General features: G+C 36.4%; 1 protein-coding gene across 1 annotated transcript in view; it reads left to right on the forward strand.

Annotated features, from left to right (window-relative positions):
- LOC306800660 (LIM zinc-binding domain-containing Nebulette-like) overlaps positions 1–15,345 on the forward strand; it is a 248,841-nt gene that overhangs the window by 211,466 nt on the left and 22,030 nt on the right. Inside the window, 4 exon segments of the mRNA XM_079302909.1 lie at positions 4,602–4,690; positions 4,692–4,771; positions 8,794–8,886; positions 9,837–9,965. Of these exon segments, the coding sequence (XP_079159035.1) occupies positions 4,602–4,690; positions 4,692–4,771; positions 8,794–8,886; positions 9,837–9,965 (391 nt within the window).

A 15,345-nucleotide genomic window follows, 5' to 3' on the forward strand; every position in this document is an offset into this window, starting at 1 on the left:
TGCTAGGTCTGTTTTCCTAAATGTATTCTTTTCAAAAACTGTTTTTCCGAGTGATTCAAGCCAGCCTGTACAGTTTTTCTACTCTCTCAGTTTACTTTTCACCAATTTTTGTGCTGTACAAATTTCACTGGAAAGTTTGAATTCTTTTCAAGTCACTGGAATAGCTTTTAGTGAAGGTCTTTAACTTCAGCCATTTCTAGAAGCATTATTCTTGAATAGTCATTTTAAACCTTATAAATGCTAATTTGCAAGTTTAATCCATTTGAAAGTTTCCCATAGTTTTGTAAGAAATTAATTTTTCAATTGGAATACATTGATATGTGACAGACCCAAAACTGTGTTGTGGTGAAAGACATTGCTTAAGCAATACGTGCCTTGTGCCACAGTGAAGTGCAGAATATGAGCATTAGACCATAATGTATTTATCTTCACACTTAACCTTATCACTTAAACCCAAGAGCTTGCTTTTGTATAGAAGCATTTATTTTGCATAAAAATGTATGAATTGGTATGGATTTGTTGCCAGAATCTCTTACTAAATATTTACCATATCTGACTTCTTAGCATGTAGGGCCAGAGTTAACATTAGATTGCTTGATCTGTCACATCCTGTCCCCTCTCTGCTTTAGATCCTGATCCAGCCTCAAGTGTGCATTCGGTTAATGCATTGTGTTTGGTTATAAAGTGATAAAGGGGATATTCCTACAGTGCATTTAAATAAATGCATGGTGAAATTAGGCTGGATTCAAATTGGCAGTTCAATTGCACCCTTTGTGTTTAGTCAACTTGAACATGTAGTATGTAAAATTTAGAACATATATGGAGACCTTATGGAATTGTATGTGTCTCGACAAAATATATATTTGGCAGTGGACTTTCCTGAAATCCAATTTTTCATGTGCCCTGTTGCCTTTACTGCATGTATGTGTCTTAAACCCCATTCCAAATATGAGTTCTTCTCTGTAGGCCAGGAACCAGTCAGGTAAATGCCAAGGTACTGTGTGCATATGTGGGTATATCCACAGAATGCATTCATAAACAGCCTGTAACAGAAAAAAAAATCAAATTAGTCTTTCAAAAAATCAAGTTTTATGAACTTTAATAAACTTCAGATGGTTTTTAGCTTTTCAGTTGTTTCCTGGATGACCTTTGAAGTCGTGTATTTTTATATAAAACAGGGAGATACTGCTATACCTGAAAAAGTATGAATATATATTTTATTCTTTTAAATAATAGGTTCACTACAGAGAGCAGCCTGGCAAAGCTACTGCTGTGAGTGTCACTCCTGAGATGGAGAGAGTCAGGAAGAATCAGATATATCAGCTCGGCAAGTTGTTAGAATCTTTTTGTCATTCAGATTTTTCAGTCACTTAGAAAATATAAACAGGATATGGTTTCCTTTTACATTTGCTGTGTCAAAGAAATCCAACTTCATCATTCACTAAAGAGATACTGGTTTTATTCTTTGAGGACATGGACTGCAAATGCATGCAACAAACATATTCAGGGTTGTCTGATTATTCTTGCAAAAAAAGTAAGTGGTTGTATTGGTGTCAGTATTTTTCAAGTAAAAAATCAGTAGAGGTTAGTCATTCTTTCAATATTTTTTTTGTCTCTTGTTACCAAATTTGAGTTGCTAGAATTGCTGTAAAGATAAAAGGAAATGAGAATTTAACCTCAGCGCAAATGTCTTTTTTTTTTTTTTTTTTTTTTTTTTTTTTTTTTTTTTTTTTTTTTTTGATTCAAAGCATGGAAGTGTCCATTCTGTAAGATGCCATCTGTGTTAGAGCTGAGTAGTTCTTAATAGAAATGTAGAAGAGGAGAATTACAAGTAATGAACTCTTTAGAACTGAGCGTAGGACTGAAAAGTAGGTTGGATTTGTCAGGGAATATGTCTAAGGACAAAGGAACAGAATCTGACATTGTAAATGCATATATCTTAGTCATGCTCTTAAAATGTTAATGCATCTTTACCAAAGTCAATTATTTTTGAGGTGTGTAGTTGAAAATAAGAGGAAAACTTCATAAAAATTCTAGATGTTAAATAACTTTTTAATTTGTGAAAATGAAATATGCTTTGCCAAGTGACTAATTCATTTTGTTTCTCAAGATTTACAGGGATAAATAATCCTCTATGTTAATGAGTAAGATAAAAATCATCCCATGTTGGCAGTAATTATTCTGTCCAGAAAATGCCTTCCATTCAAAAGCAGATGTAGCTGAATATATTTTCTAAGAGGATTTACTGTTTCATTAAGAAGGCTTTGAAGAATATGCAGTACCATATATTTTTGTTTCTCATACATTGCTTCAAACTTACCTATGAAACACAGACACCAAGATCCTTATTTTCACAGGTGTTCTTTCTTAGCCAGTACCTAATCTTAAGGAGGGTTAGACAGTTTCAATACATTGTTTTTCTCATCACAAATGCATGTTGAAATAGATTTGCACAACTCATTTGAGAAGTAATATTTGAAGTGCATATACATAAGTAAATCTAAAATATTACTAACACAATGCACAGGTTACAATGTGATGTAGGAGCTAAGAGAGGCCATTGGTAAAAGATTTCACAAGGCAGAAAAAACTGTAAGAGTATTCCACTCCCAAACCAATAAGTAGGATCAGCCACTTCACTATTTTATTATTTTGAGTGGCTTTTTCTTCTTATTTCTAACAGATAATTAGCCTTACAATCTCTACTAATCTGTAAAAATGCCACAAAATAAGCTAATCAGGAGAACTGTATGTAAGAGATTCAGTACTTACTGATGCACAAAAACCCAGAGCCCAAATGGTTCCTTTAGGACACAAAATATTCATATTCTTCCCAGACACATTGCTTTATGCTGCTAGTAAAGACTGCTATTGAATGGGAGTAAGAAGCCTTCCAAAGGATTAATCCTCTTGTAAGAATTGAATTCCATGGGCTTCTCAGGTAATCCCAGCCTGGAAGCAGACTGAGAACAGACTCTGCGTCTGTCTCGATAATAAGAAGGTAGCTTATCATCAGCCATACAAATATCTTTTAAGGATGTTCTAAGTCACAGTGGTATTTTCTTAGCACTTACCTAATTTTTCAGTTGATAAATTAATGATTTCACTTATGTCATTCAAACAGCCACAAATGTCAGTTTTTAAATAAATACTTTCTTAAGAGTAAGTGATTGATGGGATATATATGCCTTTTGTCCTTACCAATATGCAAGCTCATCTGTATCCTCACTGTGAAATAATTTCTGGTACAGGAGTGTAAAGAAGAAGGAGAACTGTTGGGTGTTGTGGGTTGGAAAGGTACTGTTGCATAATGTGATTCTCACCATCCTTCCTACTGCAAGCAAAAAATTCCCCTGTGCTGTTGTTGCTGTTTTGCAGGTCAAGTACAGCAGTGATCAGAGGCAGATGAAAGGTAGACGTAGTGTGCTTCTAGACACACCTGAGCTAAGGCATGTCAAAGAAACACAAAACAACATCTCAATGGTAGGGTGCTTTCTTCCTGTGGCTAGACTGTTCTAAGGAATGGCACTTGACTTCCACTGGATTTTGCCTTCCATTAATATAGGTAACTAATGAAACTCTCTTCTCAGGTACGGAAGGAATATTTTCTTCTCACGCCTGTAGAGGGGGTGTTTGCTAACTGCATAGGAGTGTAATGAACATTTTGAAAATACTAATAAAGTTTTCTAACAGTTAAATGTCTGTTCTTTTGGGTTTTATTTTCTTTAAAAGTGTACACACATCATTTGAGCATCACAATTTCACTGGATTAGGTGACACACTTCACCTTGTGCCTGTGCATGTTCCTGGTTTCTGCGTGACTTTGGTTCTTGGAATGAGTTGTTTTGTGTGCATCAGCTTGTGTGAGAATGTTTGTCAATTTAATTAATTGATGATTAAATTATTTATAATGTAAATATGCATAATCAGCAGTACTACCTTTATAACTCTTACTAATACTGGGGTTTTGTTCCAACACTTGGTGGCTGTCACAGTTTGTACTCTCATGATGTGTTTTCTAATTTTTTTTTTTAAAGCAAGCAGTTTAGAATAGTTTAGAATAGCAGTTCTTTCTAAAAATCTGTTTTTAAAGCCAGCTGACATATGATAAAAAAAAGAGCAAAATATACATTTTGTATGATACTGTGTAAGTAGTCAAAATTATCAGTGAATGAAAATGCTTGACTTCTTTAGAACTACTACTGGAACATTTTTACTAACAGATGTATTTGTCTGCATCACTAGCCAGTTGTCCTGTCTTAGAGAAGAAGGAAAGGACCAGATGACCTCCTGAGAGCAGGGCTGTTTTATGTCTTGTGTAATAATAAGATGATGCTTTACTGCTTAAGCTAGCACCTAATTCAGTGTCAGTGGAAAAGAAATGAAAAATCGATAATAAAAGATCAGAAAAACTAGTTAAGGTGATAGAAAATACTTGGCTGGCCATCCAGCCTGTCTCATGTGTATAACAATTCTGTTATGGTGCAAAGTCAAAGAACATAAGTGCCTCATAAACCAAACATGTATGTATTCCTGCACAGAATAAGCATTTGCTGTCAGTTGCAACTTGGGGAAAAATGTAATTCTCCTTGTTTTACTAGGTAAAATATCATGAAGATTTTGAGAAGACAAAGGGCAGAGGCTTCACCCCCGTGGTAGATGATCCTATAACAGAGCGTGTACGGAAAACACCCAATTGTGAGTGATGCAGCATATAAGGGTGTGCATCCACATATTGTTGAAATGGACAGAAGACCTGGAATAATTGTTGGTAAGCTGTTAAATACTGTTGTTATTGAAAGCACAGTGGAGAAGATATAAGTCCCTGTTTGTGCTTTCCAGATTTCATTTTCTCTCTTTTCTCACCTTGAAAATTATGGTTGAACTACAGATTCCATGTCAGCTTTTAGAGAAGTCATAATGGGAAGGAATGAGAGCTATATTATAATTTGCTCTATAATAGAAAAAAAAAAAAAAAAAAAAAAAGGTGGTTATTACTGTTACTTTAAATTTGAATTTTGACTGTATAAGGAAAGTCAAAATATTTCCAGTCTTAATTTTACACAAAACAAAGATGATTAAAACTGATTCTGCAAGATTTTCAATGTTTAAACATTGAAAAAAAAAATTGCAGGTCAGTTTGAAATTTCCCCTTCTGTCAATCAGTAATTTCTCCAGAATTGCACATGTCTATTACCTTGTGTTTTACAATTTCAAACATCTTTAAAAATATCTCCATCTGTAATTCATCACTAACTCATTAGGGCTCTGGTAAGTCAAGTACCAATGTTGAGAAGTGATGTTCTGAAAGATGATCCAAGATAAGGCTGTGTGTTCAAGGGGTAGAATAGAGATTAGATTAATATCTAAAGACAAGGTATTGCATAAACATATTATTTGGCATAATTGTAATAAACTCTATTTAAAAATTGAAGTGGCTATTTGAAATTACTTAAAAGTCAGAAAGTCTGCTACGGCAAAGAAAGCAGTAATAATTTTTCTGTTCTAATTTTCTTTTGTTTTGGCATGTCCCATTTCTGTTTCTCTGTGCTTTGCAGCCATGTAGACCCCAGAGGATCTATGTAATAAAAAAAACCCCACTGAGATAAAACTCTAAAATTCTTCATATGAAGTGATAACAGTGAGGCTGACTTTGTTTGTCTCTCAAAAACCAGAGAAATTGCAGGTGAAGTGGACTAACTTGTGGGTCACATAGGCCATCCTCCTGCCTAAAGCAAGTTTAACTGTTATTCCTGGCAGATCCTTTTTCAGTCTGTGCCTTGAAGTCTCCAAATAAGTCTCCCCCCATAAGGAAGTATATTTCTTTCCTTTTTAGTTGCCATCTTGTATGTGTCTGTAGCTACAGTAGCCTTATATGAGAAGGGGTTTCCCAAAAGTGTGTGTTGAGAGAGCTCTGCTTCCATCACTAATCACTTTCATAGTTGTGGTGCTGCCAAAGAAAAAGAGCAAGGCTTCTGTAAAATTGCAGTGTGGCATTCAATTTGCAGTTTGCTCTTTAGTGTATGCTACAAACCTCCTGCTGTCTTCTGCATTCCACGTGTGCTGTAGCCCTGTAAGAGAAAAATGTGTGCAATCCCATGTTCAGCAGGTGAAGCCTTTCTAGCACAAGCAGATTGGAATGAAGGACATCCCTGAGAAAGATTCTTGAGCTGTAAGATCTGAAATATTAGTACTATTTATCACCTGAACATACTCCAGTGTCAAAACACAGAGAAATTCTTCATTTCCCATGCCTGCCAAACAGCAAAAATCATACAAACTATTTAAAGGAAAAAGACTGACAGACCTGAAGTATTTCAGCTAATGCTTTTTTTGGAATAAAATTACAGTTATAATATCTACTTGTTTAAAAAGAAGCAGTGAGCACTCTGCTCATAAAATGTCCTTGGCAGCTAAAAAAAAATTTGCAAACTGAAAAACATACTTATGACTCTCATGAGTATTTTTTGTAGTTGAAAATTGTTCAGCCAGTTAGGAAAAGTGTGTCAGAATCCCTCTGGTTGATTTGTAATGTATTATTGGTGAAGCTAGAGCTACTCTTTCAAATGCTTGGTTACTAAAATTGATGACACTGCTCTGGCAAATAAGCACTAGTTTTAACCCTACTAAGCCATTCTGAACCCATCAAGATAAACTGATGTCAGTGAGCTTTGGATCTGTTACTAAACATGGACCACGATTCTCACATGAGTATAAGGATATTTTACCTTGGCAAAAGTTACCTGGGTTTACCAAAAGTTACAAATTAAAACTGATTTGTGTTATGTATTGCCAAGATTCTGATTCTATGTATGTTATTTCAGATCACAGAGATGGATAAAATCAATACAAATCAATGGCTCTTGCACTGGTGCTGCCATGAAGCCATACTTGCATTTTCACTTATTAAGGCATGATCAAACAGGACAAGCTGGGCCCTCACCAATTCCCCTACCCCTTCTCATGCCTGTCAGTACTTTGTGTAGGTGCATAATTTATCTCCATTAGGACTAACACATAGTTTATCATATGATTTTGTGTTGGCTTTAATTTATCTTGGCAGGAAGGAGTTAGCACTACACCTCACCTTATGGGAGTTGTGGTAGTTGTTGTATAATGTGCATACATTGAATTCTAAAGCCATGGGATTTATTTTGTTAGCTCTTTCCATTGCATCTAGACTGTTAATCATTTGAAACATGACATATTTGGGGTCCTCACAGTCCTACTTTACCTCTCAACCCATTACCTCTCAAACCAGCAAAAGAACAAAGTTGGGAAGAGTTTTTTTTTCCTGCGTCTAATATATGGAGTAAATCTTGCAGCCAAGTCTGCCCAAGAAGAAACTGTATAGTAAAAATGTGTGATCTGATAGATTTGTCCTTTGACTGATTATACTTTACATAAAGGTTTTATTTTAAACTGCCTTGAAGAGATTTAAAGATTTATTAATTTTAGACATGTCAGGTATCATAGAATCATTTAGATTGGAAAAGAACATTAAGACCATCAAATGCAACCATTAACCCAGGACTGTCAAGCCCACCAGAAAACCATATCCTCAAGCATCATGTCAATATATTTTTTAAATATCTCCAGGGATGGTAACTCAGCCACTTCCCTGGACAGCCTGTTCCAGTGCTTGACAACAACAGTGAAGAATCTTTTCCTAATATCCAATATATAAACCTTCCCTGGCACACTTGGAAACATTTTCTCACATCCTGTCACTTGTTATGTGGAAGAAGAGACCTATTCCCACATCACTACAACCTCCTCAGGTATTTGTAGAGAGGGATAAGGTTCTCCTGAGCCTCCTTTTCTCCAGGTTAAACACCCCCAGCTCCCTCAGCTGCTCCTCATCAGGCTTGTGCTCCAGACCCTTCCCCAGCTCCATTGCCCTTCCCTGGTCTCTCTCCTGCACTTCAGTGTCCTTTTGGAATTGAGGGGCCCAGAACTGAGCACAGGATTCAGGGTGTGGCCTCCCCAGTGCTGAATACAGGGGGATGGTCCCTGCCCTGGTCCTGCTGGCCACACTGTTGCTGCTCCAGGCCAGGATGCCATTGGCCTCCTTGGCCCCCTGGGCACTCACTGGCACAGGGAATTTCTTGTTAAATTCAGGAGTCAGCATCATTTTATCCTGTGGTAGATGTGTACAATGCAGATTTTCTACAGCTCGGTTTGTCACCTTAGTTCATTTTTTTGATATTAATTAAGAAAGATAGATACTTTTCAGTTTACAGGAACTAAGCAATTAGTAGAAATTTATTTTGGATGAGTTGTGGCCTGGTTCTTCTTATGCTGACATGACCTCTGCTGTATGCAAATGAGAGTCTATAGTGTCTCTGTCAATGTGGAGCTGTATACTGCCAGCTGTCAGCTATAGGGATATACACTGCAGCATCTCCACACATAAATATGCTGCTGGTGAACTTGGGAAATAATTTTGTAGCTCTGAGGATTTTGGTTCTGCTACTGGAAGAGAGTTCTAATGTGTAATAGTTAACTGGTTTCCATTTATTTAGACTTAAGAACATACCATGGTCATATTCAGAAAATGCAAAAGAATTGGGAGCAAAAGTCTCCTTAAAATAATATCAGTGCTTAAAATGAATACACTAAGTTCTTTTAAGCAGGAAATGAAACTTTATGTTCTCTTGGGGTGAATATATAGATATATTGGCTAATTTCTAGATGAAGGAAATTGATTGCTGATTGTTAAAGCTCATTCCTTTCATACTTTTGCTTCCTTTGTTGTTTGTCTGTCTTATAATTTCTGTGCATTGGAAAAAGATCTTAAAGTTTGGCGCACAGATCCTGGCTCCATCTTCGACATTGATCCTCTGGAGGACAATATTCAGTCTAGGAGTCTGCATATGCTTTCTGGTATTGCTTATATCCTGACTTTTCCCCAGTTCAGCTTTTCATGTTTGCAAAACTAAGTTGATACTGTAAATTTTCAGGTCAATATGCCAGCCATATGTTTTATAAGCATGCTTTCATATAGACTTACAACTGTTGTAGTTTAAAAGCAGTGTTTTATAGGAACTTCAGCCGTAATCACATGTGGAGATAAGAAATAGTGAAATAAATCTCCTCTTAAACAAGTTATTAATGCCATTTATAAGTAGCCATTTAAAAAGCATTGACCTACTTTGTCCTTGCTGTAAGTAGAATTTTCAAATAGTTGGACCTTATAAAATTTCAGAGTTATAGAAATTGACCTATTTATGAAATTGATTTCTTTTCCATGCACATTTTTCCTATATGGCATATGAGTTTATGCTTTGTTCTATTATTTGCAACTCCAAGGCGTTCATAGTTTCAGAGTAAATGGAAAGGGAGAGAAAGTAATGTAATAACAGGGAGCAGGTTTTGGCTTTGCAAGTTTATTGATTATTTTCCTGTGCAGGAGTGTTTATTTTGAATGTTTAAATTTTCACATGCATTTCCTTTGCTCCTTTGGAACTTAAAATATTCTTTTGAACAACACATAGCTGTATTTCCACATGCATTTGTATGCATGCTGGGATAGAGGAATAATTTGATTTTCCACTGGAAATTTTTATATTCTTCATCTTTATCCCTTCTCTTTCTGGTATTCAATACAACCTTCCATTTCTGCTATTATTTTAAAACAAGGAACAAACTTAGTTGCATTAGATTCTGAAGCAAGCTTTGGAACTAATGGTGCGAAGAATTTACTTTTCTCTAATTTTAATGCCATCAGTGTATGAATAGCAATATTAATAGTGGTGGGGTTTATGCTGTTGCTTGTCTTTGCACTTCTGTCATCTATTTACTGTGATATTCTTTATTTCTTTCTACCTTTGTAGAAAGAGCAAGCCGTTACAGTAAGCAGTATTTACATTCTACCAGTCTGGGAGATTATAAATCAGATGGCTCTGACACGAACCCTACCTTTTCTTACTGCAGTGAGATAACAAGGCCATCTGATGAAGGAGGTACCCCTTATTCCCACCTTTTTCACTAACAGCACTGTTGCAGTGTGTTGAGACTCACTGGCCTGTATTAACTCCATATCCTTGTGTAGTCACAAGTAGAAAGTTATTTGTAAGCTGTTGCCTGATTGATTGAGAAAGAAAGGCAAGACTGTACATTTTCTGTGTGCCATTTCATTCTATTGTGAATTCTCTTTCACAATTTTGGTAATGCTGTAATCCAAAGCCCTGTTAATTCCTATTTACAGTGCTTTAAACAAGGTGTGTTGTGTTTCTGCAAAATGTACATGAACAAGGTTTTATTTTTTTCTCTTGAGTGACACAATGTAATTGAATGAAACACACCTTCACCCTGATAAAAAACCTTGGACTTTTCAGTGGGTAAATTAAGTAAATGATAGTAATTTAGTGCTTTTTCCCATATTCAACTATGCAGGCTTTTTGGCTCTCTGTTTTTATCTTTAAAAAACCAAGGAATTTCTATTGTTTTCTTTCTCACATAACTAAATTTTCTCTCATCCTCTCAGTGGTTTGAGAACCAGGGTTAACTTTCAGCTGGGAGTTTATATAGTCTGTTATGATTTAACATGGATTAATATTATAATACTTTGACAGACCTGCATTTTCAGGTACACACCCACATTGTGTATCTGTTGGATGCTGTTGATTAGAAGAAAATTTAGGAAAATGATGAATAAGTGTCTAGTCATCCTAGTGACATTACAGTATGCACTAAACTTGACTGATAAATTGAAAATACTCTGGATCATTGCATTCTAAATAGATATTTTTTAAAAATAGTGGTTTCTGCATCTGAGTTGTGAAGAAAAGGTGCATTGGGAAGTTTATCCAAAGGGTTACCTTTTTTTTCTTGTAAGAAACCAAGTTACCTACACAACATTAAATTACCCATGCTTTTAGAAGATTTTTAAGGTATCTTAGTTGTAGACTGCACTTGTTTATAGTCTCCCATTTGCTGGAGTAATATGTTACTGTGGTGGTTGTTACTTATGGAGTCTGGGTTTTTTGTGTGCTGTGTAAATAGACACAAGCAGCTGTGATTAAAATTGGGCAGAGTAGAAGCTGTTCAGACTGAAGTGCTTACTCTGAACAAAGAAAGAAACAGATATCTTTGACAGAAATGTATTGCCTTTTATCACGTCTGACTATATTTGATATTTTAACTATACTCTCATCTCTTTTAATAGATGATAGCAATAATTCACATTAGGTTGTTTTTTCTCTTTCTGTGATGATGCAAAGTGGGCTTCACAGTCCAGTGCACATTGTTTGTCTGTAGCTGTTCTGGTCTTTGGCAGTATTACAAGCCATTTCAACATTGGTTTGTTAGCTCGATTTGATTTTTAACAGATATTTTTTACCATATTGAGAATGGGAGATGAGCTTTATTTTCCTGGTTGTTCTGGCACTAATAAGAGCTTTTTGAGGCTCTGTTTGAATCTGTTGTTGTGGTGATATCTTGAACAGGTCCTTCCCAACATCAACATATTTTAGCAAGAGTTTCTTTCTGTTTTAACCCAGCTGGCTTGCCAGGATTTGAGCATCTGCAGACAATTCCCATTGCAGGGAAGAAATAAATGGCCCAGCTAAATAACTGGACACAATCCTAATGATTTACAAGAAACACTTAGAACCAGCAGAAGATAGTGTCTTTGGCCAGAAATACCAATCTTTTTCATTCCATCAAAAGGTCATTTTGCATGTAGCCACAAGACAAGTTTGCCCATGACCTTTATACAATGCCTCTTATACCATAAATGAGAAACAAATCTGTTTTGGTGAGAATCCATGGCTGTTTCTCATGGAGTTTGTACTTTCAGATCAGCAGAACTTCTCACTGGCAATTGTTCTATCTGATGGTGTGCCAACATGAAAAGCATTTGGAGACCTGTAATCAATTTTACAATTTCTCAGTGTCTTTGGCCTTGTCTCATCATCTTTCGCATATTTCTACATTGTTCAATTGCTACTTTATTTTAGATACCTTTTCTGATATTTGACACACAATTCAAATCTTTGTCTGCCACAGCTGATGGAATTGTTCCTTAACTGCCTCTTCCCAGCTCTTAGCTGGGCCCCTGACTTAATACCAGATGCTAAAGGCTTATTCAGATCTAAATAATTCTCTCTTCTATTGGGGAATTTCAGTAATAACATCACAGAGAAGCTACTAACATTGTTCATTAGAATTACTTCATCCTATTTTGTTCTCTGACTCTTATTTTAGATGATGATGATGTTGAGCTGAATGTGTCTTTCTCAGGGAGCTTTCTCCACAAAATCAGTAGATTTTTGTATGATAGAAGTCCAGAAAATCCCCTGTTCTCCCTTTTAGAGAATTGCAGGTAAAATTGAATAGGAGACAATTGTTAACACTTTCCAGCAATCTGGTTCAGGACAAGTGCTTTTGTCTTTATAATATTTATAATCTTTTTGGAATTACTTTCCAACTTTGTGTCTCTTTTTTACAGCTTCATTCTGTGATTGTTTCTCAGGTTTGACTTTATTACTTCAGGGTATCTTTGAGGATTTTTGCCACACTGAACAGAAGGTGTTGCACTAGAGCTTCTCAGTCTTCCTAAATATTTTGTAATTAGTTATTGCCTGACAGCGTTTATCTTTGTACCTGAAAACCATTCTGTAGGACTTCAGGAAACCCTCACTGGTACTGAGTATTATTTTCAACTTGGCTGAAAAGGAATAGAAGCTGATGATTTCTCTCTTTTAGTTCTGCTTTTACAGTGATGTTGCAACTTCTCAGGCGTGGAACACTTTACTTTGGGAAGGTTTTTCAGATTATTTTCTTCAGAAAGAGAGGTTGAGATATATGGATATCAGATTTATTTTTGCTTATAAACACAGACCAGTTTTTTTCTCCACAGAACACTAGGAAAAAGCAACAAAGTTTTGAAGTTCAGGTCTCTCTTGACAGCATTCTGCCTGAAAAATATCTCAGCTGTTGTGTTTTGGGTCTTATTTAGATTCTTTATAAGGTCTTTTCTGTCTGTCCTGATTTCCCATGCAGCCTTGTGCAGTGGTTTTTACAGAATTCTTTCCACACTTGCTCTTTTCCTCTTCCTCTTCACTCACCTTCCTTCCCTTCAAGTAAAGTTCCACTCTGTCAGTTTGCATTCAGGCTCCAGGAGAGAATGATTTGGTTCATATGGCTTAACACCTCTGCCAATCTGGCACTATTTTGGGCAGTTTCTTGTTGAAACTTTCAGGGCTGGTTTGGCTGGTTTTCTCCTTTTTTGCATTTAACCTTTCCCTTTTTTTTTTTTTTTTTTTTTTCCTTTTATTTTCTCTTAATGTCCAATTTGTGTGCACGCCTTTGTCTAGGTGTGTATCAGCATATGGACATAATTTTTTCCTTACCATATGTTCAGACTTTTAAGTCTAAGGAAGAGACCATTTATTTTCATTTTAAATTGTATGTAATCTGTGGATGGAGAAAAATAAGAGGTGAGTGTCAGTTCGTTTTCAGTGATGGATATATTGTTACTCTGGTGGGGAAAAACCTGGATTCTTTGTTATTTTCTATGACATCATCCTATTATCTTAAAATATACATAGAAAGTCTGGAGGAGATGGAAATCAGGTTTGCTGTACTCCCAAAACAACATTATGTAGGAAATCTCAGTGGATGTTAGGACAGAATTTTCAAGTGCCTTTTGTTGTGTTTTAAACATGTGCTGAAATTTGATGTCTTTGGTTGGAGCCAGCATATTATCAGTTGGCTGCAGGTGTGCTATTTTCACCTGTCTCCTTCAGCCCAAGTTCTTCAGACTCAGTGCACTTGCTGCCACCAGACAAGTAGTGAGAATTAGCATAAAGGAGCCTTGATATGAGTTTTTTGCTTTCTTTAGTTTAATGAAAACTTGAGTCTGCCAGCAGCACTCAAGTCTCTATCTTTGCCTGATTAGTTATCTTCTTTTATTTGCACTGGCAATCTAAATACACAGATTTCAAGAAACCAGGAAATTGCACTTATATTTTTATCAGCCTTGAAAGTAACCTCTAGATTGCTATATGAGAAAACTGAACATTTTTCTTAGATTCTTCATTGGTATTACATAACAAAAAAAGCAATCCAGAAACAATTGCTGCAAACAACTTCTGAGGAATAAATACAGCAAATGGGCATTGCTGTCAATTTGACTCCAAAGTCTGTGAAGACTGAAGAAAACACCATGTTGCAGTCTCTTAAAGTTTTGAAGTCTTTATATAGCTTGGAGTGGAAGTTTAATCAATGAGAAACAGTAAGTCCTTTCATCTCTCTCCCCAGTGGCATGTCCTCATTGTGTGATATGAACCTTCTGAAGAGGAAAGGCTCCAGAGCAGCTGAGTCTGCTCCCCTCCCTTCCTTCAGGCTCTAGGGGTTATCTTCCTCCTTTCCTCACTGAGGCAGGAACATGTTGTAGGTCAGACCTAGAACTTGTGTTTGAACTGCAGTGTGAACACAGCCCTGCAAAGAGCAAACACAGACTTTGTGTATTGTTGTGTGTCCCTGGCAGCAGCCTTTTTCTGTTACACCTCAAGGAGAGGCCTTTTATAAAATGTCACTCCAACACTGACATTTTAAACAAGAATTTTAAGGATCTTCCCCATCTCTCCCCCTAGCACACACCAATATCTGTAACTCTGTATGTAAAATCATTGTTTGTAGGATTTGCCTGAGGCTTTGGCATCCAAACATATATACCACAGAAAATCCTAGAACAAGGAACTTTGCTGCTGCTTCTGCTCCTGGTTAGTCTGGTAAGAAGACTACAAACAGATAAAATGGAGAAAATCCCTCTTTATTTCATGTGCTGGAAATGCAGATGTTTCCCAATATGTAGGCCAAGGAGTCTCCTTGCATTGGGATAGTGGCTATAACTCTTCTCCTGTGCCAAGAGCTGAAAGAAGAAGAGGAAAGAAAACCAGAGTTTTTTCCCTTCCTTGCTCTGTCCTTTCCATGAATTTTAATAAAAAACCCTCTGGTTTTGAGGTTGGGAAAAATCATGATTAGTAAAAGACAAGTCAAAGAAAAAGGGAATAATATCTGACTGCTCTTTATGTTGTAATAGAGAGATCTGTCTTCCGTGTCCAGGTGCAGCTGTCAGGAATACAGGGCAGGAATCCTTCTCTCTTCTCTGTGTTCATATTCAGTTGCTAAGCTGTGCCATTCTGAGGAGGTCAAGCAGAATGACACAGCAGTTATATTTTCTTCCCTGTCAGTCAGGGCAGAATTGCTCTTTTTTGCTGGGTAGCTGAACTCTGTTTCCATAGTGTTCCCTGGAGCCCAGTGATCAAACATGGCTTTCAGAGGAATTGTACAGTTCACAGGAAGAACTCAAGGCATGTGTGGGTTTCTTGTCAC

The sequence above is a fragment of the Erithacus rubecula genome, assembly GCF_903797595.1.
Source record: "Erithacus rubecula genome assembly, chromosome: 3".
In the NCBI taxonomy this organism is placed as follows: Eukaryota; Metazoa; Chordata; class Aves; order Passeriformes; family Muscicapidae; genus Erithacus; species Erithacus rubecula.